The sequence below is a fragment of the Aethalodelphis obliquidens genome, unplaced genomic scaffold (assembly GCF_003676395.1).
Source record: "Aethalodelphis obliquidens isolate GAN/ISIS:26980383/991018 unplaced genomic scaffold, ASM367639v1 scaffold17, whole genome shotgun sequence".
NCBI lineage: Eukaryota > Metazoa > Chordata > Mammalia > Artiodactyla > Delphinidae > Aethalodelphis > Aethalodelphis obliquidens.
In genome coordinates, this window is record NW_020837961.1 from 31,908,667 (window position 1) to 31,930,973 (window position 22,307).

Sequence of the window (22,307 nt, forward strand, 5' to 3'; positions counted from 1 at the left end):
ATGAGTCTATGATATGATTTCAGGAAATGCTGTGAAGAAAATAAAAGCAGAGTATGGCCATGGATTGACTGTGTGTGTGTGTGTGTGTGTGTGTGTGTGTGTGTGTGTGTGTGAACAGAGTGGCACAGAAGAAGAGAGTGCTTCTCTTCCCTTTAGTGCAGCCCTTGGGTGGGCTGAGTGCATGGGGCAGCCCCAGGAAACCCAGCATAGCTCTGGCCCATTGAGTGGACTGCAACACACTGGTGCTAGAGGCTTCAGGAGTGCTCTCTGCACAGAAGGGCTCTGTGGTGCCAAAGCTGCCACGTGGTAACAAGCACAAAGAACACAAAAGACTCTGTTCTAAAACCATAGATTTAACAACTCTGCCTACTTCTTTGAAGATGTTGAACTGATAAGAAGGTACTTGTTGTAACTCAACGTTGTACGTGAGGAGTACTTTGCAAACCTCTGAAACACGCCTCAGATGAGATCACTGTAAGCCAAAGTAGAGGTGGGATGTCCACAGTGGGTGGTACCAAATGTGTCAGATGCCATGATTAGAAAACGATTGTAATCGGAAGGATGCAAAGCACGCTTTATTTGTTTATTCCATTGCTCAGCTTCTCTTTAAATTCTTTCCACAAGACAAAGTGCCAGTTGTTATTCAGTTCTCTAAATTCTTGGGGTCATCTCTAAAATTAGAAAAGAAGGGCTTCCCTGGTGGCGCAGTGGTTGAGAGTCCTCCTGCCGATGCAGGGGACACGGGTTCGTGCCCCGGTCCGGGAAGATCCCACATGCCGCGGAGCGGCTGGGCCCGTGAGCCATGGCCGCTGAGCCTGCGCGTCCGGAGCCTGTTGCTCCGTGGCGGGAGAGGCCACAACAGTGAGAGGCCCACGTATCACAAAAATAATAATAATAAAAAATTAGAAAAGAATATCAATATTAAATGTAGGATTAAGGCTTAGAAAATATTTCAACATGCAATACATTGCTTCTGGGGTAGGTGTACCATGCTATTCTAGCCCTAGTGAATAATTAATGCCTTGGAAGATTCCTATCACCACGGGTTGCCAGGCCACCAGATAACGAAGCCAGTCCAGGATTTGTCCATATAAAAAGTGTGTGTGGAGGAGCTTCAAGATGGCGGAAGAGTAAGATGTGGAGATCACCTTCTCCCCACACATACATCAGAAATAGATATACATGTGGAACAACTCCTACAGAACACCTACTGAATGCTGGCAGAAGACTTCAGACCTCCCAAAAGGCAAGAAACTCCCCACGTAGCTGGGTAGGGCAAAAGAAAAAAGAAAAAGCAGAGACAAAAGGATAGGGACGGAACCTGCACCAGTGGGAGGGAGCTGTGAAGGAGGAAAGGTCTCCACACACTAGGAGCCCCTTCACGGGCGGAGACTGCGGGAGGCGGAGGGGGGAGCTTCGAAGCCGCGGAGGAGAGCACAGCCATAGGGGTGCGGAGGGCAAAGCAGGAAGATTCCCGCACAGAAGATCGGTACCGACCAGCACTCACCAGCCCGAGAGACTTGTCTGCTCACCCGCCAGGGCGGGTGGGGCTGCGTGCTGAGGCTCGGGCTTCGGAGGTCAGTGGGGCTGGTGGCGTGAACACAGCCTGAAGGGGCTAGTGCACCATGGCTAGCCGGGAGGGAGTCCGGGAAAAAGTCTGGAGCTGCGGAAGAGGCAAGAGACTTCTTTCCTCTTTGTTTCCTGGTGCGCGAGGAGAGGGGATTAAGAGCTCCGCTTAAGGGAGCTCCAGAGACGGGCGTGAGCCGCGGCTATCAGCGAGGACCCCAGCGATGGGCATGAGACGCTAAGGCTGCTCCTGCCGCCACCAAGAAGTCTGTGTGCGAGTACAGGTCACTATCCACACCTCCCTTCCCGGGAGCCTGTGCAGCCCGCCACTGCCAGGGTCCCGGGATCCAGGGACAACTTCCCCGGGAGGATGCACGGTGCGCCTCAGGCTGTTGCAACATCATGCTGGGCTCTGCTGCCGCAGGGTTGCCCCGCATCCGTACCCCTCCATCCCCCGGACTGAGTGAGCCAGAGCCCCCGAACCAGCTGCTCCCTTAACCCCGTCCTGTCTGAACGAAGAACAGACGCCCTCAGGCGACCTACACACAGAGGCGGGTCCAAATCCAAAGCTGAACCCCAGGAGCTGTGTGAACAGAGAAAGGGAAATCCCTCCCAGCAGCCTCAGGAGCAGTGGATTAAATCTCCACAATCAACTCGATGTACCCTGCATCAGTGGAATACCTGAGTAGACAACGAATCATCCCAAATTGAGGAGGTGGACTTTGGGAGCGACGATATACATATATTTTCCCTTTTGCTCTTTTTGTGAGTGTGCATGTGTATGCTTCTGTGTGTGAATTTGTATAGCTTTGCTTTTACCATTTGTCCTAGGGTTCGGTCTGTCCGTCTTTTTTTTTTTTTATTTTAGTATAGTTTTAGCACTTGTTATCATTGTTAGATTTGTTTTTTGGTTTGGTTGCTCTCTTCTTTCTTTTTTATTACTTAAATGTTTTTAAAAATAATTTTTATTTTAATAACTTAAATTTAATTTCCTTTTATCTTCTTTCTTTTTCTCCCTTTTATTCTGAGCCATGTGGATGACAGGCTCTTGGTGCTCCACCCAGGCATCAGGGCTGTGCCTCTCAGGTGGGAGAGCCAAATTCAGGACATTCGTCCACAAGAGGCCTACCAGCTCCACTTAATATCAAATGGAGAAAATCTCCCAGAGATCTCCATCTCGACACCAACACCCAGATTCACTTAACGACCAGCACTATGGTGCTGGACACCCTATGCCACACAATTAGCAAAACAGGAACACAACCCCACTCATTAGCAGAGAGGCTGCCTAAAATCATAATAAGGTCACAGACACCCCAAAACACACCACCAGACATGGAACTGCCCACCAGAAAGACAAGATCCAGCCTCATCCACCAGAACACAGGCACTAGTGCCCTCCACCAGGAAGCCTACACAACCCACTGAACCAACCTTAGCCACTGGGGGCAGACACCAAAAACAACAGGAACTACAAACCTGCAGCCTGCGAAAAGGAGACCCTAAACACAGTAAGTTAAGCAAAATGAGAAGACAGAGAAACACACAGCAGATGAAGGAACAAGGTAAAAACCCACCAGACCTAGCAAATGAAGAGGAAATAGGCAGTCTACCTGAAAAAGAATTCAGAATAATGATAGTAAAGATGATCCAAAATCTTGGAAATACAATGGAGAAAATACAAGAAACGTTTAACAAGGACCTAGAAGAACTAAAGACCAAACAAACAGTGATGAACAACACAATAAATGAAATTAAAAATTCTCTAGGCCCTCTGACCCCCGTCCCCCACTGCAGCCGGTGGGGCAGGTGAAATTTTGTTGCTTGTTGGCCTTAACACATGCCTCCAAATTACAAAACAAGATTTACTACTAGGTACACATCGGAAGAAGCAGGTGTTAATACCACTGGAATTTTGCCTAGCAAATTATTTACATAATCTGGGCAACAAAAGAATTGCTTCAGAGTTTTAGAGAAATATGTTTTGAGGAGCTTCAAGACGGTGGAAGAGTAAGACATAGAGATCACCTTCCTCCCCACAAATACATCAGAAATACATCTACATGTGGAACAACTCCTACAGAACACCTACAGAACGCTGGCAGAAGACCTCAGACCTCCCAGAAGGCAAGAAGCTCCCCATGTACTTGGGTAGGGCAAAAAAAAAAACAGAGACAAATAATAGGGATGGGACCTGCACCAGTGGGAGGGAGCTGTGAAGGAGGAAAGGTTTCCACACACTAGGAAGCTCCTTCGTGGGTGGAGACTGCGGGTGGTAGAGGGGAAGCTTCAGAGCCACGGAGGACAGCGCAGCAACGGGGGTGCAGAGGGCAAAGTGGAGAGATTCCTGCACAGAGGATTGGTGCCGACCAGCACTCACCAGCCCGAGAGGCTTGTCTGCTCACCCACTGGGACGGGTGGGGGCTGGGAGCTGAGGCTCGGGCTTCGGAGGTCGGATTACAGGGAGAGAACTGGGTTTGGCTGCGTGAATACAGCCTGAAGGGGGCTAGTCCGCCACAGCTAGCCAGGAGGGAGTCCGGGAAAAACTCTGGAGCTGTAGAAGAGGCAAGAGACTTTTTCTTGCCTCTTTGTTTCCTGGTGCGCGAGGAGAGGGGCTTAAGAGCACTGCTTAAAGGAGCTCCAGAGACGGGCGCGAGCCGTGGCTATCAGCACAGACCCCAGAGACGGGCATGAGACGCTAAGCTACCAAGAAGCCTGCGTGGCTGGTCAGTATCCACACCTCCCGTCCTGGGAGCCTGTGCAGCCCACCACTTCCAGGGTCCCGTGATCCAGGGACAACTTCCCTGGGAGGACGCACGGCGTGCCTCAGGCTGTTGCAACATCATGTTGGGCTCTGCTGCCGCAGGCTAGCCCTGCATTCTGTACCCCTCCTTCCCCGCCCCCCCCACCCCGGCCTTAGTGAGCCACAGCCCCTGAATCAGCTGCTCCTTTAACCCCGTCCTGTCTGAGTGAAGAACAGATGTCCTCATACGACCTACACAAAGAGGCGGGTCCAAATCCAAAGCTGAACCCCAGGAGCTGTGCGAACAAAGAAGAGAAAGGGAAATCTCTCTCAGCAGCCTCAGGAGCAGTGGATTAAATCTCCACAATCAATTTGATGTACCCTGCATCTGTGGAATACCTGAATAGACAACGAATCATCCTAAATTGTGTAGGTGGACTTTGGGAGCAATGATAAATATATTTTTCCCCCTTTATCTGTTTTTGTGAGTGAGTATGTGTATGCTTCTGTGTGTGATTTTGTCTGTATAGCTTTGCTTTTACCATTTGTCCTAGGGTTCTGCCTGTCCGTTTTTTCTTTCTTTTTTTTATTACTTAAAAATTATTTTTTTCTTAATAATATTATTTATTTTAATAACTTTATTTTATTTTTTTTATCTTCTTTCTTTCTTTCTTTCTTTTTTTTCTCACTTTTATTCTGAGCCATATGGATGACAGGCTCTTGGTGCTCCAGCCAGGCGTCAGGGCTGTGCCTCTCAGGTGGCAGAGCCAAGTTCAGGACACTGGTCCACAAGAGACCTCCCAGCTCCATGTAATATCAAATGGCGAAAATCTCCCAGAGATCTCCATCTCAATGCCAAGACCCAGCTCCACTCAATGACCAGCAAGCTCCAGTACTGGACACCCTTTGCCAAACTACTAGAAGATAGGAACACAACCCCATCCATTAGCACAGAGGCTGCCTAAAATCATAATAAGGCCACAGACACCCCAAAACGCACCACCAGTCTTGGACCTGCCCACCAGAAAGACAAGATCCAGCCTCATCCACCAGAACACAGGCACTAGTCCCCTCCATCAGGAAGCCTACACAACCCACTGAACCAACCTTAGCCACTGGGGACAGACACCAAAAACAATGGAAAATACGAACCTGCAGCCTGTGAAAAGGAGATCCCAAACACAGTAAGTTCAGCAAAATGAGAAGACAGAGAATGACACAGCAGATGAAGGAGCAAGGCAAAACCCCACCAGACCTAACAAATGAAGAGGAAATAGGCAGTCTACCTGAAAAAGAATTCAGAATAATGATAGTAAAGATGATCCAAAATCTTGGAAATACAAGAAACGTTTAACAACGACCTAGAAGAACCAAAGAGCAAACAGAGATGAACAACACAATAAATGAAATTAAAAACTCTCTAGAAGAGATCAATAGCAAAATAACTGAGGCAGAAGAACGGATAAGTGACCTGGAAGATAAAATAGTGGAAATAACTACTGCAGGGCAGAATAAAGAAAAAAGAATGAAAAGAACTGAGGACAGGCTCAGAGAACTCTGGGACAACATTAAACAAGGGAACATTCGATTTATAGGGGTCCCAGAGGAGAAGAGAAAAAGAAAGGGACTGAGAAAATATTTGAAGAGATTATAGTTGAAAACTTCCCTAACATGGGAAAGGAAATAGTTAATCAAGTCCAGGAAGCACAGAGAGTCCCATACAGGATAAATCCAAGGAGAAACACGCCAAGAAACATATTAATCAAACTATCAAAAATTAAATACAAAGAAGAAATATTAAAAGCAGAAAGGGAAACACAACAATAACACATAACAATAACCCCATAAGGTTAACAGCTGATTTTTCAGCAGAAACTCTGCAAGCCAGAAGGGAGTGGCAGAGCATACTTAAAGTGATGAAGGAGAAAAACCTACAACCAAGATTACTCTAACCATCAAGGATCTCATTCAGATTTGATGGAAATTAAACGATTTACAGACAAGCAAAAGCTAAGAGAATTCAGCACCACCAAACTAGCTTTACAACAAATGCTAAAGGAACTTCTCTAGGCAGGAAACACAAGAGAAGGAAAAGACCTACAATAACAAACCCAAAACAATTAAGAAAATGGAGTAGGAACATACATATCGATAATTACCTTAAATGTAAATGGCTTAAATGCTCCCACCAAAAGACACAGACTGGCTGAATGGATACAAAAACAAGACCCTTATATATGCTGTCTACAAGAGACCCACTACAGACCTAGGGACACATACAGACTGAAAGTGTGGGGATGGAAAAAGATATTCCATGCAAATGGAAAGCAAAAGAAAGCTGGAGTAGCAATTCTCATATCAGACAAAATAGACTTTAAACAAAGACTATTAGAAGAGACAAAGAAGGACACTACATAATGATCAAAGGATTGATCCAAGAAGATATAACAATTGTAAATATTTATGCACCCAAAATAGGAGCACCTCAATACATAAGGCAAATACTAACAGCCATAAAAGGAGAAATCGACAGTAACACAATCATAGTAGGGGACTTGAACAGCCCACTTTCACCAATGGACAGATCATCCAAAATGAAAATAAATAAGGAAACACAAGCTTTAAATGATACATTAAATAAGATGGACTTCATTGATATTTATAGGACATTCCATCCAAAAACAACAGAATACACATTCTTCTCAAGTGCTCATGGAACATTCTCCAGGATAGGTCATATGTTGGGTCACAAGTCAAGCCTTGGTAAATTTAAGAAAATTGAAATTGTATCAAGTATCTTTTCCAACTACAGTGGTATGAGACTAGATATCAATCACAGGAAAAAATCTGTAAGAAATACAAACACATGGAGGCTAAACAACACACTACTCAATAACCAAGAGATCACTGAAGAAATCAAAGAGGAAAGGAAAAAATATCTAGAAACAAATGACAATGAAAACAAAACTACCCAAAAGCTATGGGATGCAGCAAAAGCAGTTCTAAGAGGGAAGTGTATAGCTATACAAGCCAACCTAAGAAACACAAAACATCTCAAAAAAACAACCTAACCTTGAACCTAAAGCAATTAGAGAAAGAAGAATAAAACCCCCACAAAGTTAGCAGAAGGAAAGAAATCATAAAGATCAGATCAGAAATAAATGAAAAAGAAATGAAGGAAACGATAGCAAAGATCGATAAAACTAAAAGCTGGTTCTTTGAGAAGATAAACAAAATTGATAAACAATTAGCCACACTTATCAAGAAAAAAAGGGAGATGAGTCAAATCAATAGAATTAGAAATGAAAAAGGAGAAGTAACAACTGACACTGCAGAAATACAAAGGATCATGAGAGATTACTACAAGCAACTCTATGCCAATAAAATGGATAACCTGGAAGAAACGGACAAATTCTTAGAAATGCACAACCTTCTGAGACTGAACCAGGAAGAAATAGAAAATATGAACAGACCAATCACAAGCACTGAAATTGAAATTAAAAATCTTCCAACAAACAAAAGCCCAGACCAGATGGCTTCACAGGCGAATTCTATCAAACGCTTAGAGAAGAGCTAACACCTATCCTTATCAAACTCTTCCAAAATAGAGCAGAGGGAGGAACACTCCCAAACTCATTCTACGAGGGCACCATCACTCTGATACCAAAAGCAGACAAAGATGTCACAAAGAAAGAAAACTACAGGCCAACATCACTGATGAAAATAGATACAAAAATCCTCAACAAAACACTAGCAAACAGAATCCAACAGCACACTAAAAGGATCATACATTATGATCAAGTGGGGTTTATCCCAGGAATGCAAGCATTCTTCAATATCAAACTGATACACAATATTAACAAATTGAAGGAGAAAAAACATATGATCATCTCAATAGATGCAGAGAAAGCTTTTGACAAAATTCAAAACCGATTTATGATTAAAAAAACCCTCCAGAAAGTAGGCATAGAGGGAACTTTCCTCAACATAATAAAGGCCATATATGACAAACCCACAGCCAACATCATCCTCAATGGTGAAAAACTGAAACCATTTCCACTAAGATCTGGAGCAAGACAAGTTTTCCCACTCTCACCACTATTATTCAACATAGTTTTGGAAGTTTTAGCCACATCAATCAGAGAAGAAAAAGAAATTAAAGGAATCCAAATTGGAAAAGGAGAAGTAAAGCTATCACTGTTTGCAGATGACATGATACTATACATAGAGAATCCTAAAGATGCTACCAGAAAACTACTAGAGCTAATCAATGAATTTGGTAAAGTAGCAGGATACAAAATCAATGCATAGAAATCTCTGGCATTCCTATACACTAATGATGAGAAATCTGAAAGTGAAATTAAGAAAACACTCCTATTTACCACTGCAAGAAAAAGAATAAAATATCTAGGAATAAACCCACTTAGGGAGACAAAAGACCTGTATGCAGAAAATTATAAGACACTGATGAAAGAAATTGAAGATGATACAAATAGATGGAGAAATATACCATGTTCTTGGATTGGAAGAATCAACATTGTGAAAATAACTCTACTACCCTAAGCAATCTACAGATTCAATGCAATCCCTATCAAACTAGCACTGGCATTTTTCACAGAACTAGAACAAAAAATTTCACAATTTGTATGGAAACACAAAAGACCCTGAATAGCCAAAGCAATCTTGAGAAAGAAAAACGGAGGTGGAGGAATCAGGCTCTTGGACTTCAGACTATACTACAAAGCTACAGTAATCAAGATAGTATGGTACTGGCACAAAAACCAAAATATAGATCAATGGAACAGGATAGAAGGCCCAGAGATAAACCCACACACATATGATCATCTTATCTTTCATAAAGGAAGCAAGAATATACAAGGGAGAAAAGACAGCGTATTCAATAGCGATGTTGGGAAAACTGGACAGCTACATGTAAAAGAATGAAATTAGAACACTTCCTAACACCATACACAAAAATAAACTCAAAATGGATTAAAGACCGAAATGTTAGGCCAGACACTATCAAACTCTTAGAGGAAAACATAGGTAGAACACTCTATGACATAAATCACATCAAGATCCTTTTTGAACCACCTCCTAGAGAAATGAAAACAAAAATAAACAAATGGAACCTAATGTAACTTAAAACCTTCAGTGCAGCAAAGGAAACCAAAAACAAGAAAAAAAAAAAAAAAAACCCCTCAGAATGGGAGAAAATATTTGCAAATGAAGCAACTGATGAAGGATTAATCTCCAAAATTTACAAGCAGCTCATGCAGCTCAATATCAAAAAAAACAAACAACCGAATCCAAAAATGGGCAGAAGACCTAAATAGACATTTCTCCAAAGAAGATGTACAGATTGCCAACAAACACATGAAAGAATGCTCAAGATCACTAATTATTCGAGAAATACAAATCAAAACTTCAATGAGGTATCACCGCACACCAGTCAGAATGGCCATCATCAAAAAATCTACAAACAAGAAATGCTGGAGAGGTTGTGGAGAAAAGGGAACCCTCTTGCACTGCTGGTGGGAATGTAAATTGATACAGCCACTATGGAGAACAGTATGGAGGTTCCTTAGAAAACTAAAAATAGAACTACTGCACGACCCAGCAATCTCACTACTGGGCATATACCCTGAGAAAACCATAATTCAAAAAGAGTCATGTACCACAATGTTCATTGCAGCTCTATTTACAATAGCCAAGACATAGAAGCAACCTAAGTGTCCATCAAGAGTTGAATGGATAAAGAAGATGTGGCACATATATACAATGGAATGTTACTCCTCCATAAAAGGAAACGAAATTGAGTTATTTGTAGTGAGGTGGATGGACCTAGAGTCTGTCATAGAGAGTGAAGTAAGTTAGAAAGAGGAAAACAAGTACTGTATGCTAACATATATATATGGAATCTAAAAAACAAACCAAAAAATGGTCATGAAGAACGTAGGGGCAAGATGGGAATAAAGATGCAGACCTACTAGAGAATGGACTTGAGGATATGAGGAGGGGGAAGGGTAAACTGGGACAAAGTGAGAGAGTGGCATGCACATATATACCCTACCAAATGTAAAATAGATTGCTAGTGGGAAGCAGCTGCATAGCACAGGGAGATCAGCTCGGTGCTTTGTAACCACCTAGAGGGGTGGGAGGGAGGGAGATGCAAGAGGGAAGAGATATAGGGATATATGTATATGTATAACTGATTCAGTTTGTTATAAAGCAGAAAGTAACACACCATTGTAAAGCAGTTATACTCCAATAAAGATGTTAAAAAAAAAAAAAAAGTGTGTGCGCTCCGAGATGAATCTCAGTTAAGTAGGTTGCTCTACCTACAGCCATGTAGCAGAAATAGTCATTGTTATTTACACTACACCCAATTTCCAAAAATAAATCGAATCCATCCACGTTAAATTCCCCAAATATCATAATCCCAAACAAGAATAAAAGGCAAGGGTCACTTACTAAAAAAAAGAGGAAAGGGGGGAATGGTTACAGTGGAAAACGAAGAATAATGGGAACTACCGTAGTGAGCAAAAACAGCTCTGGGCTCTCCTGCCTTCAGTTCATCAGAGAGAACTCATTGCCTATCTCAAAGAAAAACATTAGTTCATAGATAATACGTATGTTATCCTGGTATCTTTGATAAATTGTATTAAGGGAACTTAATTAATACCTTCTATCTCTGTTAGCAATGTTCCACACAGAAAGGCAGATTTGTCATATGTAGCTTTTATCTTACACTGAGTCTCAATAAAGAGTACATGTATTTCTTTAGCTGCCTTAGAAGAATGACAATTGTTGTTAGGATGTTACATTCAGAAATAAAGTTCTGTATCTCATAGGGAAAAATAAAAGAGTACATGTAGTATTCAAAAGTTTCTTCTCTCAAGACCATTTCTTTCTCTCAGAGAAACCAATTGTCCTTTGTTATTTAAATGATTGTTAAGGTGACATTTATGATCATATCACCAATTTTATAACAAAGATTTATGTACTGCAGTTTCATAAGTAAGTTATTAGCCAAAAGCTGTTCTGGACTTGTGTTAGCATGAGTGGAGGAGAGGAAGGCACATGGCAGGCCTTCAGCCTTGCCTGTGCGTGCCTCGCACGGACTCTGCGAGGAAGGCCAGGTCTGGGAAGGGAGCTGGTGGCCGCAGGGGATGCTCTCTGTTGTTGGCGTGTGGCTCCGAGATCCAGGGGCCCACGCACGCTGCCTCCTCCACTGCCCTGCTTGCAAGTCCTTCCTTGGTTTGCAGTCCCCAGAGATGGGGGCGTTGCTGCCAGCGCTGCCGGTTCAAACTAAACACTTAGGGTTTGAAGAGTCGGCGGGGCAGGGAGCAGGGTGGGGGTCTCCTTTAGCACTGTGAATGCAGGTGACTGGAACTCAGAAGGAACAGTAAGGCTGTCACTTAGGAGAAGAGCGAGTACTTGGCAGGCAGAAACCATCCCTTCAGTGCTCTTCTGCTTAAGGGGGGATATGTTTTAGTTCCATTTACGCCCCTGGAAGATATACACTATGGTCTTGGGCCAGTGAGGGGTTGAGGGCTAAGTCTTTGTAGTCAGCTCTGGGTGGGGACATTCCCTTCCTGTGACCTTAAGGAGATTTGGGTTTATTCAGTTGGGGATCCCTGCTGTCTATAAAAATCCTTTTGCTGCCATTTGTCGAGCAAATCTGTAGTAGGTCTTCACTCCTTTCAATATTATTATTACTTAGGTTAGCCTAAGAAAAGATGAGCTGTAGCAAGGAATTAAAAAAGCCAAAATTCAGGGGGAAAAACCCCTACTCATGTCTGGAAATAAAACAATTTGGTACACCTTCAAAATACTTTTCTATTCTAGCTCACATTTGAGGCCTTTACAATTTCAATTCTTTTTTTTTTTTTTTTTGCGGTATGCGTGCCTCTCACTGTTGTGGCCTCTCCCGTTGCGGAGCACAGGCTCCGGACGCGCAGGCTCAGCGGCCATGGCTCACCGGCCCAGCCGCTCCGCGGCACGTGGGATCCTCCCGGACAGGGGCACGAACCCGTGTCCCCTGCATCGGCAGGCGGACTCTCAACCACTGCGCCACCAGGGAAGCCCTCAATTCTAATCTATTTGTCTCCCCACCCACTCGTCCCATCCACCTGTTACCTATCATCTCTCTATCTGTTTGCCTATCTATCTATATCTATATCTATATCTATCTATCTATCTATCTATCTATCTATCTATCTATCTATCTATCTATCTATCTATCTATCTGTCTGTCTGTCTGTCTTTCTGTCTGTCTATCTACCTACCTACCTACCTACCTATCTTATCCTTCCATATATTCACCTATCTTTTGCAATGTCCCATCACATTTCCACTAAAGCCCTAATAGTGGAATATGTGGAATATAAAGAGTACAATGTATCTTTTTTGGCATTTAACTTCCTAACTAGAATGGTAATGTAGGCACAGGGGAGAAAAGAAACCAGAAAATTGTTGTGAAAAAGGTGGTTAGGGAGAACAGAACGTTTTCTGCTGTACCTATAATGAAGATAAGGAACGTTTAAAGAATACATCACCAGAAAAAAATTTGAGATAATATTTCATAACTTTATAAAAAAGGATACAGGTTATTGATCATCCTCTTCAAATCGACCTTCTCTTTGCAGTAAGGGCACGTCTGCTTTCTACCAACAATACACCAACCTCGGATGCAGAATTCATGAAAGCTTAGGGATCTTTTTAGGGAAGCTTCTGGATATTAAAGGGCAAGGTCTGCTTCATGATGATGTAATAGAAGTGACTCCACCTGTAGGGCGGAGTGGTGGAGGTGGGAATTGCTCTCGGTTATGACTCAGTTGTGTCTATCACTCTCTTAGGGAGATTCTGCAGGACAAGGGAACCACCAAGTCCCAGAGGAGCCTGGAGTCAGAGCTGCAATAGCTTATGACCCTGAGGAATTTACTGATCTTCTTGGCCTTATGTGTTCTTACCTCACTCGATTCTTGTGATTAAATTACAAAAAGAATGTGGACATGCTTTTTTACAGGAATGTCTTATGTAAACATATCATTGTATTTCTCTGTCTCGCTTATGCATTTTTCTGTGTTTACCGTAGCATCTCTCCATTCAGCTCTTTGTGCACCTACTCACTACCTACTATGTATGTAACCAGACTTGTCTTAGGCGCTAGACAAATTTAAATTATTTGTGGTCAAGAATATGTACAAATATTTCTGTTAGCTTCATAAGTTTTTTCTCAACTTTTATTACTGATAAGGGGCCAGTTATTTTTAATAGAATATAAACCTATAATGAACATCTAAAACTCTAGGCATTTACAGATTCAGTTGTATACAACCCCTTGTCCAGAAAGTTTGACCCTTTGGCCCCAAAGTTGCCAGTGAACTGTATGTTTTTCTGCAGCACCAGGGACGGAGTCTTAACAGAGCACAGGTCACTCTGTGTCATGACTTTCTGTGTATTTACATGTCTCTCCTGGGCAATATGTTACCTGTGGGACCATGACTCATTCATCTCTGTGCTCAGCACATTAAGCAGTGCCTAAGTGCCTATTTATTGAACAAGTATTTGAATGAATCATTCAAAACCGATTACTTTTGCAAATGTATTTCCCCCAGGTTCCACAGCTTATAGATTTGGGTAAATGATTAACTACAATGAGATCCATCATGTTGATTTATTTCTACAGTTGTTGATCCCAGTGTGGCCTTCTGGATCAAGATCACACGATGTTCTGTCTGGCCTGCTACACACCTGTGTGAACAAAAATGATGTTCCCTCTCTAACAGACGGAGGATATGAAGGCGGAGGCAAGTCAAGGCCATGTAGATGATTCCTCAATATTAGATCTGTGTGCAACTAAGGGTTCCCACTCTTTTACGTTCTTGGCGTTGGGGTCACTTTTGCAACATGCTTGGGTTAACATACAGTGTATTATAACAAAGATTCTGAGTCAAAACCCATACAGCTCTTCATTCAAAAGGGCTGGAGTACAGCCCCATCTTCCACATAGATATGGAGTTCAGGGGTCATCGAACGATCATCGAAATGTCCATCTCCTCTTTAATATTCTCATCTTCAAAATCTCATCTGCAAAGCTTCCACACTGGCAGAATTGCCGCAGAGCAAGACTCAGATTCCCGCCCCCTTGTTAATATGATTCCGGTTTGCCCACTCCTTGTTAATATGACTCATGCTAAAATGGGCCTTTAATAATACTCCCTGCAAAGCAAATTTAAAGGTGACTACATTTTCGATTACATATGCACACGTGTACAACAATCCCTAAGGGCTTTTAAAGGTGAAGAGAGAGGAAATACTTCCACTTGCAAATGGCAGAAGGGGCTCTGTTCCAACATTTGAAAAGTAATTCGTATTTAAAACTAGGACCAGACTTGGAAAATTTCTACTAAGAATGATAGTTTTTTGGGAAAGGTATCACACTGAGAAACCACATAGACTTCCACATGGGGTATCTTTGTGTTTCTCACCTTAAAATGTTAAAACTTAAATGTTGGAATAATACATTTCAGATGCATTTGGTCCAGTTTAGTTTTGCGGTACGCAGGCCTCTCACTGTTGTGGCCTCTCCCATTGCAGAGCACAGGCTCCGGACGCGCAGGCTCAGCGGCCATGGCTCACGGGCCCAGCCGCTCCACGGCATGTGGGATCCTCCCGGACCTGGGCACGAACCCGTGTTCCCTGCATCGGCAGGCGGACTCTCAACCACTGTGCCACCAGGGAAGCCCTGGTCCAGTTTTTGACTCTCAGGATTGAATAAATGGAATCTGTCCAGGTTAAAGAGAATCAAATCATGAGTGCTGCACATCTAGGGCATTACTGATTGAGTTAGGTGGGCTTCAGAGGCAAAAGACAGATGGTTTAACCACCTCATAATGCCAGAGCTTTGAACCGACTGAGTGCATAGCAATATTATAAAATTGATATTGTACTATAAAATAAAGATAAATGATGCCTTCTCTTCCCTCTCTTAAGAAAAGAATTAAAATACTGATTGTTGGCCAATGCAAACACAACTCTGGTATCCAGAGTTACTTGCTCAGGCAGGACAGGCTGCTGGGTTCTTGACCTCAGTATCTTTCAGCACAGTGGAGATCTTCCTCACGGTTACTGGAGTCCCAGAGGATGCTGGTTTCCAGGCACAGGCTGGTCTGGTCCCTAATACCTAAAGATCCCTCAGCCAGTAGATAGCAATTTGGGGTACAGCCCATAGGCAGAGGAACCAAATAGTCCAAGAATTGGGTGCTCACGTTTTGGTCCCTCCTTGTGTAACTTAAGGTGTCCTGCTACCTGTGACCTTATCCTCTTTTCAAGACCAAAGCTGATACTTGGCTTCCCCCATCACCACTGTTGACACAAGCAGGTTCCTAAGGATTATTTCCAGGCAAAGAACACCGCTTTGTCGTTCTTGTTCCTGTGAGACTCAGACACGGGCTCCACCTGGAGAGTCCTGAGTTCCTCCCTGCACCTGAAACTTCACTCTGTTTTTCACTCCCCAACCCCTTCTCTCTCTTGTCTTTCTTGGCTACCTGTTTGCTTATAGCTTCACCAGCTTTCCCAGCCAGCCTCTGCACAGATGCTGCAGCCCTCCTGTCTGTGTGGCATGAAGATTCGTTTTTGAAAAAGAAATTACTGGAGGAGGAGGTTCACCTCCTGCTAATTAAGAGCAGTTCATTATTCAGCAGGGATTGCCAGAAAGTCTCAAAAAGAAGATGGATGGGAGGATAAAGGCTTGGGGTTTGGGGATGAGCGTTAAGCAAGGCAGAGGGTGGGGGTAAGGGGAGAAAAGGAAGGAGGAGGGAAGTGATGAGACAGTCTTCCCTGACTGGCTATCTCCCATGCCTGACACAGATTATCTGAAAACTGCCTCCTGGCACTGGCTTGATAAAGACCAAAGGGTCTCCCATGGAAAGGATACACATGCTTGCACGAAAGCTGGTAGGTGTTTTCAGTGAGTCCTTCTTCATTGAGCACCACGGTGATCTGCCCACAGGCGGCACCGATGTCGTCTGACGAGCTCTTGGTGGGCATCCCACTGACTCTGTAGAACTGTTGGGGGAAAGGCACAGAGCAACACCATTCTCGGAACACAGGGAAGCCACTGCCAGGCTTGGGAACATAGTCTTTACTGTTTCTCTGGTGGTTTAGAACTTGAAACACTTTTTCCCATAGGGACAATGCTACTGTGGGGTTTTTCTAGGCAAAACCCCACTGCACCCCAAATGGACCCAAAGCACATCGCTAATTGTAACTACCTAACCTCCCCACCAAGGAATCCTTTGAGAGGAACAGTTTTTATCCAGAGCTGTAAGTGCAGACTCACACGGGAAGCTTTTTAAGTTCACCCAGAGCCTGACCCTTCCCTTTATTTTCCTGGAGACTCTGATTCATAGATCTGGAGTAAACCCAGGCATCTATGTATCTTTTAATTAATTTTAATATAATTAAAATTTTAATATAATCCCAAGTGATTATACGGAGCACACAGACTAATCCCATTAGAAGGCAATGCATCTGGAACCCTAATTTAAGACACTGCGTCTCCCCAGGGCTGCGGATGAGGAGTGATTCTCAATATTAGCAGCACATTAGAATGTCTCAGAAGCTCCTTTAAAAATAAAATATGTATTTTATAATAGCTTTAAACTTAAAGATACGAAGATAGTACAGAGTTCCCATACCAAGTTTCCCCTATCAGTGACATCTTACATCAGTATGGTACATTTGTCACAATTAATGAGCCAACATTGATACCTTATTATGAAATAAAGTGTATACTTTATTCAGATTACTTGGTTTTCCCTTAATGTCCTTATTTTGTTTCAAAACCCCACCTAGGATACCATTAATTATCGTGTCTCCTTGGGCTCCTCTCGGCTTTGGCAGTTTCTCAGACTTTGGTTTCCTTCTGACTTTGAGAGTTTTGGAGGCAGGTATTTTGTAGAATGTCCTTCACTTGGAATTTAGCTGATGTTTCTTCTCTTGGTTCCGCTGGGGTTATGGTTTTAGGGAGGAAGATAACAGAGGTGAAGTGCCATTCCTACCACACCGTAGCAAGGGTACATGCTGTCAACATGACGTCCCTGTTGATGTTGACCTAGATCACCTAGCTTGAGGTAGTGGTTGTCAAATTTCTCCACTATAAAGCTACTCGTTCTTTTACTTCTTTTTATACTGTACTCTTTGGAAGGAAGTCGTCATCACCATGAGCAGCCCACACTTAAGGAGTGGGAGGTTATAAGTTATGCTCCACCTCTGTATTAGTCAGCGTTCTCCAGAGAAATGGAACTGATAGGATATGCATGAGTGTGTGTGTGTGTGGAGAGAGAGAGAAAGAGAGAGAGAGAGAGGGAGGGAGGGAGGGAGAGGGAGAGAGAGACTCATTTTAAAGACTCGGGGCTGGGAAGTCTGAAACCTGGAGGGCAGGCTAGCAGGCTGTAAACTCTGCAAAGAGTTATTTCAGACTTAAGGCAGTATTCCTTCTTCTCAGGGAAACTTCAGTTTTTGCCCTTAAGGCCTTCGACTGATTAGCTAAGACCCATCCATATTTTCAAGGGTATTTTCTTTCCCTTAAAGTTAATCATATCTACAAAATACATTCAAAGCAACACGTAGACTGGTGTTTGATCAAACAACTGGACGCCAGAGCCTAGTCAAGTTGACACATAACATTTAACCACACAAGCTTCTTAAGGGTGGAGTATCTACATAAATTATGTGGAATTCTTCTGCATAGGAGATTTGTCTATTCTCCTCTATTTATTTATTTATTTAATTTATTTATCTATCCAATCATTTATTTATGTCACTATGGACGCATGGATATTTATTCTATACTTTGAGTTATAACCCAATACTATTACTATTACTACTACCTACCATTGTGTTGCTCAAATTGTTTCAGCTTTGGCCATTGGGCTCTCTTTCAGTTGGCTTCTGTGTCTCTTTGACATATCCCCATCATTGTGGGTTTTTTCTTGTGTGGGGCTTTTTTTGAGCACTACCTTACTTTCTGACACTACAAGATACTCCAGGCTCATATTGTATATTCCCTGCCAAGATCAGAGTCAGTCATTTTTCCAAGAAGCACTGCTTCCCCTTATTATAGAATGGTATTAGAAACCAAGATCTGGGTACTCGGTGTGCTCAATGCTACTGAGGTGTCATTGCTTCTAGGGCTTCGTAGCTGACAGAGCAAGGAAATATGTCTGTATATACTAACCCATGTGTATACACATATCTATAAATATTTCTATATGTATCATCTACATTAAGATACATTAAGCTAAACATGAGTTCAGATTGATGTCTTTGACTCATCCATTACTACATAGATAATTCTAGCCTTTTCTCCTTGCTTGTGTGTAAGCTTCTGAGAGTAAGAAATGTAGCTCCCACAATCGGTCTTCCATTTACTTGGTAGTCCAATTCCAGAATACATGTATAGTGGTATCAAAATAGTTAACCCATAGCCCTGAGGGAAACTACTTTATGAACTAGCATACAGTGCTTATGTATAGTTCCTTTTGCTTTTAATCTTAGATCTCCACTCATTTCAAAGTGACTTAGGTCAGCACTTCCCCCCACCCCCTTCAGTGAGGTTATTTCATACATTTGTAATACAGTTGAACTCTTTTGTCACAGTCTACATTCTATCCTGGCATTCCCTGACATCCTAAATGATTTCTTAAGATTTGCATGCATTAAGGTTTACCCTTTCCACTATAAAATACTGTTGATTTTGACAAATGCATAGTGTCATGTATTCACCATTAGAGTATCACACAGAATAACTTCACCACCCTAACAAATAACCTGTGCTTCACACATTCAACCCTGCTCCCTCCCTAACCCCCTGGCAACCACAGATCTCTTTAGCATCTCCATAGCTGTACCTTTTTCAAATTGTCATAGAAGTGGAGTCGTGTAGTATGTAGCCTTTTCAGGCTGGCTTCTTTCACTTAGCAATATATATTTACAATTCATCCAAGTTTGGCATGGCTTAATAGCTCATTCCTTTTCCTAGGGAGCTTTTAAAACAAAGCAGATGCACTGGCTCCACTCCCAGAGTCTGACAATTAGTGTGGGGCTTGGGCGCTGGGGTGAGAATGGAGAGTGCTCATCCTTTGCTTCCTCTTTACCTCTGGCACAAGTGTGCACGCACGCACGCACACACACACACACACACACACACACCATCAGTTTAAGTCACAGATGGCTGTGCCAATGGCTCGAGGCAGGGGTTTTTATGTCTCTGGTGGTTGGAAAGAGGATGACAGGAGATGACAAGATGTTGAAGACTGGTGGGGTGGGGTCAGGTGAGAAATCTCCAGGATGTTGGTGCTTAAAGACTTGGTTGTCTTGCCAGGTTAAGTCTCTTCTTCCTGGTTCACTGGCGAACAGAGGACATACAACTCTTTTCTTCCTCTCCTGTCCCTAAACAAGCACAAGAGGTTTGGGAATTTTTTAGAGGGGGGATGGCTCTGGTTTTTGTTGGAGGAAGTAGGAGCAAAAATGCTCCCTCCTGTGTTCACCTTAAACCTTATAAGAAAGGCAGTTGTCTCAGAGATTACACACGGCAGGGCAATTCCAGAATTTCACTATAGAAATTGGATTCCAGGCTCTAGGAAAAGAGTAAGATGGAGCCTACAGAGATGGGGGGTGAAGTCAAGGTCTTGTTTACTCAGTCCTGTCCCATAAAGAGAGGGAGAACAACAGTCCAGAAGTTCACTCTTCTCTTGCCACTCACACTGGTTTTTCCATTTTACATCTGGCTGTGTACCAAAAGACTAGTAGAGGGCAGAGATGTGGAATTTCTGAAACCACTGGGTCTTCCCTGGAGCCCTTGGTATGCAAGTTTTTAAGAGATGTGCATGTGTTAGACACAGATGGATACTCCTAATATCTGAATCTGGAATCCATCTAACCAGAAAGTATGTCCATTCTGAGTTTTAATTTTAAGAGAGTTAAAAAAAAAACTACTAGGGATTTTTTTAAATTCCAGGGAAGAATATTACAGTTAGAATACATTTAGCACACTTTTTTTGTCTTCTACTTCTTCAAATGCTGTATAATGGTAACTGCTGTATAATGATAATGATAACATCATATCTTTATGATGAGGCATTGGTTGATTCTAAAGTGTTTTATGTGCATAAAATATGACTTTTATTTGCATTAGCAGAGATCAAGTGTTTTTGTTATTGCTGATTTTTTACTAATCCTTTATATGTTGGCAATTGGAGTATGCTAGACATGGTTACTTTCAGATAATCTGATGCCAGGAGAATCCAGGGAGCAGTTGGGCTGACAGAACCAAAAAAGACTTATCTATTTTTGAAAATGGATGCAAATGTGTAAGATGAGACCATTTTTCCATGTACCATAAATGATTTCAAAGAATGAAAGCAGCGCTTCCCCTATAGTAGAAGCCATGTAAACTGAGCAGATCTCTGCAAAGTCTATCCTCATTACCCCATAGTAGAGGCCATAGAACGAGGGCATGATGCCAAAATCCATGGAATCTCTAGCCTTGATTCTATTGAGAACAACAGTGAAGGGATGTAAGGATATGGCATTTGTGGGGATGGGTGAGGGCTGCAGCTTGGAAAGTATTGGGTTGGTCAAAAAGTTCATTTGGATTGGTCAAAAACCCCAAATGAACTTTTTGGCTAACCCAGTATTTCCTGCCATGGTATCTAACAGAGCCTTGGTGGTATTTCCCCCCAGTTATTTGTTTAATTTTTTTTTAATGAAAGAATTTAAAATTCTCTCAATTCCATTCAAATTTTACTACTCAGGGCTAAGTGGACAAAGTCATTATTGAGAATGTTTAAAGGCTTCTTAGGACTGCAGTGCTGAGACAAGCCAACTCTAACCAGCAGTTCTCAAGCTTGGCTGTGTGTAGAAAAACCTGGGCAGCTTGTAAAAACCTCCATCCCCAGGCTGCACCCTGGGCCAATTACATCAGGCTTTCTGGGGGTGGGGCCTGGGCAGCAATATTTTTGGAGGCTCTCCAGACACCAGGTGATTGCAGTGGTCCACTAACATTAGGAACCTCTTTAATAGTCCAATGATTCTCAGCCCTAATTGTAGATTGGAATCACCTGGGGGAGATTTAAACATATACTGATACACGAGCCCACTTTCAGGGGCTCTAATTTAAGTGGCCTGGGGTGAGGTTGGGGCAGCAGCTAGGGTTGAGAATCCCTGCTATCAAACTTAGATTTTACAGAATGCTTTCAAATACTTTATCTTTCCTAAAAATATTTGAGATAGATATTATTATCCCCAATTTACCTTTGAAAAAACGGAGACTTAGAAAAAGTGATTTGCTTAACATGACAATTGGTACAAAATGAAACCAGGAATCAAGCGCAAATTTTGATGCCCTTTGCTGCTATGCTGTGGTTGCCATGTGTTAATAAAAAAAATCTTTTTGCAAGTTGGATCGTATTTCAAATGCACTAGGATTCTCTATGACAACCCCTATTTCTTTTTTAAAGGTAAATGTTTCTTTAAAAAGTAAATGATTATATCACCTCACACCAGTTAGAATGGGCATCATCAGAAAATCTACAAACAACAAATGCTGGAGAGGGTGTGGAGAAAAGGGAACCCTCATGCACTGTTGGTGGGAATGTAAATTGATACAGCCACTATGGAGAACAGTTTGGAGGTTCCTTAAAAAACTGAAAATAGGACTACCATATGACCCAGCAATCCCACTACTGGGCATATACCCAGAGAAAACCATAATTTAAAAAGACACATGCACCCAAATGTTCATTGCAACACTCTTTACAATAGCCAGGTCATGGAAGCAACCTAAATGCCCATTGACAGAAGAATGGATAAAGAAGATATGTTACATATATACAATGGAATATTACTCAGCCATAAGTAATATTCCATTGGGTCATTTGTAGAGATGTGGATGGACCTAGAGACTGTCATACAGAGTGAAGTAAGT

At 42.5% G+C, this 22,307-nt stretch overlaps 1 protein-coding gene across 1 annotated transcript in view; it reads right to left on the reverse strand.

The window, feature by feature from the left end:
* Positions 1-992: 992 nt before the first annotated feature.
* RNF175 (ring finger protein 175) overlaps positions 993-22,307 on the reverse strand; it is a 77,266-nt gene continuing 55,951 nt past the window's right edge. Inside the window, 5 exon segments of the mRNA XM_027117122.1 lie at positions 993-1,112; positions 5,107-5,113; positions 12,919-13,020; positions 16,254-16,384; positions 20,750-20,873. Of these exon segments, the coding sequence (XP_026972923.1) occupies positions 993-1,112; positions 5,107-5,113; positions 12,919-13,020; positions 16,254-16,384; positions 20,750-20,873 (484 nt within the window).